The sequence below is a fragment of the Rhinopithecus bieti genome, unplaced genomic scaffold (genome assembly GCF_001698545.2).
Source record: "Rhinopithecus bieti isolate Rb0 unplaced genomic scaffold, ASM169854v2 scaffold_30078, whole genome shotgun sequence".
Classification (NCBI taxonomy): Eukaryota; Metazoa; Chordata; class Mammalia; order Primates; family Cercopithecidae; genus Rhinopithecus; species Rhinopithecus bieti.
Genome location: NW_016854099.1, coordinates 1 through 2,102, shown reverse-complemented (window position 1 = coordinate 2,102; position 2,102 = coordinate 1). Strand labels below are relative to the sequence as shown.

Sequence of the window (2,102 nt, the reverse complement as noted above, 5' to 3'; positions counted from 1 at the left end):
TGCTGGGATTACAGGCTTGAGCCTCCGCGCCCGGCCTCCTTTTCCTTTTTCTTTTCTTTCGTCTTTCTCTTTTCTTTCTTTTCCCTCTCTCCCTCCCTCCCTCCCTCCCTTTCTTCCTTCCTTCCTTTTCTTTCTTTTCTTTTCTTCTCTCTCTCTCTTTTGTTCATTCTTTCTTTGCTTTTACATATATATATATATTTTTTTAATGGATTCTCAGTCTGTTGCTCAGGCTGGAGTGCAGTGGTGTGATCTCAGCTCATTGCAACCTCTACCTCCTGGGTTCAAGCAATTCTCCTGCCTCAGCCTCCTGAGGAGCTGGGATTACAGACACGTGCCACCAGACCCAGCTAATTTTTTTTTTTTAAGTATTTTTTTGGTAGAGACAGGATTTCGTCATGTTGGCCAGGCTGGTCTCGAAGTCCTGACCTCAGGTGATCCACCCGCCTCAGCCTCCCAAAGTGCTGGGATTACAGGCATGAGCCACCGCGCCCAGCCCTTACAACTGTTTTCTATCCCTTAAATTATATTAGGTATACTGAGACATAAACGTAATTTCAATGACATAAATCATATTCGAGGCTGAGAGCCAAGACATGTCCCTGTAACCTTATTAGCTTGTATGAACCATAAGATCAAAGTTCATTGTCCAGCTCTAATATATATAGAAAGTTAAGCAACTATTTATTATTTTTATATACCTAGTGATTTTCACTGATTCTAGAATATGCTGACTTTTTTCTCTTTAAAATAATTTCAGGAGCAGACATGATAAGCATACATAATGAAGAAGAAAATGCTTTTATATTGGATACTTTGAAAAAGCAATGGAAAGGCTCAGATGATATCCTACTAGGCATGTTTTATGACACAGATGGTAAGTGATATTTACCTCGTGGGACGTGACTTTGTTCTTTTTTAATGTTGTAAAACTGATGGCTCTTCAATTCTCTAGTTCAAGTTGATGATTCCTGTGGCCTCCAGGTGTTACATTTTCAGTGTGCGGCTATGATCGTAACACAGCTTAGCTCTGTGAGTTGCATAGCTGCATAGCTCAATGAGTTACACAGATGAAAGCCACAGTTGATTCTTGTCTGGATTAAAATGTGGCTCTAAGGCTCAGTATTTTTGTAATATAGCATGATCATAAAAGTTAGTATTAGCATCTGCAACTAATAGGCTAAGGATAGACTAAATTATCACGGTTCTATTATATAAATGTATTTATCATTACTGTAGACAAATATAAAGTACGTATGTAAACATTTTCAAGTGAAATGAAATTACTAAGGTTACTACTAACATTTAACTATTTTTCTTGACTTTTCCCATGAGAATATTATACATGTATATATTTTTGCAAAAACTGGATCATCTTCAGAAACCTCTTAAATCGATAGCTTTTGATGATTTGGCTGTACACAGGATATATTATTCCTTCTAATTTTAATCCTACAACCAGAAGTTTAGACCAGACATACCTTAGTAACTTTCCACCTTTAATCCTACACCCGTTTCGACTTGAACACCTTTTAAAACTGTCATAATGTTGAAAATATTCCTTAATTGACAGATGCGAGTTTCAAGTGGTTTGATAATTCAAATATGACATTTGATAAGTGGACAGACCAAGATGATGGGGAGGATTTAATTGACACCTGTGCTTTTCTGCACATCAAGACAGGTGAATGGAAAAAAGGAAATTGTGAAGTTTCTTTTGTGGAAGGAACACTATGCAAAACAGCTAGTAAGTATGACTGAAGGTGTTTTTCCATTCTAGGAGGGGCAGGGAAAGTAGGGCTGGTTTTAAAATAATTTTGAGATAAGTATGCCTCAATAAATAAGATAAGGCTAGGCACAGTGGCTCACACCTGCAATCCCAGCACTCTGGTAGACTGAGGCGGTAGACTGCTTGAGCGCAGGAGTTCAAGACCAGCTTGAGCAACATGGCGAAAACTCGTCTCTACAAAAAATACAAAAATCAACTGGACATGGTGGTGTGCACCTGTGGTCCCAAATACATGGGAGGCTGAGGTGGGTGGATCAATTGAGCCTGGGAGGTTGAGGCTGCAGTAAGCGGTGAATAAGTCATTGTACTCCAGCCG

The 2,102-nt window shown here is 39.0% G+C and overlaps 1 protein-coding gene across 1 annotated transcript; it reads left to right on the top strand.

Moving 5' to 3' along the window:
• Nucleotides 1–761: 761 nt before the first annotated feature.
• On the top strand, nucleotides 762–1,773 carry LOC108525267 (CD302 antigen-like). The gene is made up of 2 exons (XM_017866299.1): nucleotides 762–874; nucleotides 1,571–1,773. The coding sequence occupies exons 1-2, from the start codon at nucleotides 766–768 to the stop codon at nucleotides 1,756–1,758; spliced, it is 297 nt and encodes a 98-aa protein (XP_017721788.1). The 5' UTR covers nucleotides 762–765; the 3' UTR covers nucleotides 1,759–1,773.
• The last annotated feature ends 329 nt before the right edge of the window (nucleotides 1,774–2,102 follow it).

Bases quoted from the DNA above. Each gene is read 5' to 3' on its own strand.
- LOC108525267 (XM_017866299.1), top strand. From the start codon at position 766: ATGATAAGCATACATAATGAAGAAGAAAATGCTTTTATATTGGATACT. The intron at 875-1,570 runs GTAAGTGATATT...CTTAATTGACAG, and splicing joins CATGTTTTATGACACAGATG to ATGCGAGTTTCAAGTGGTTT.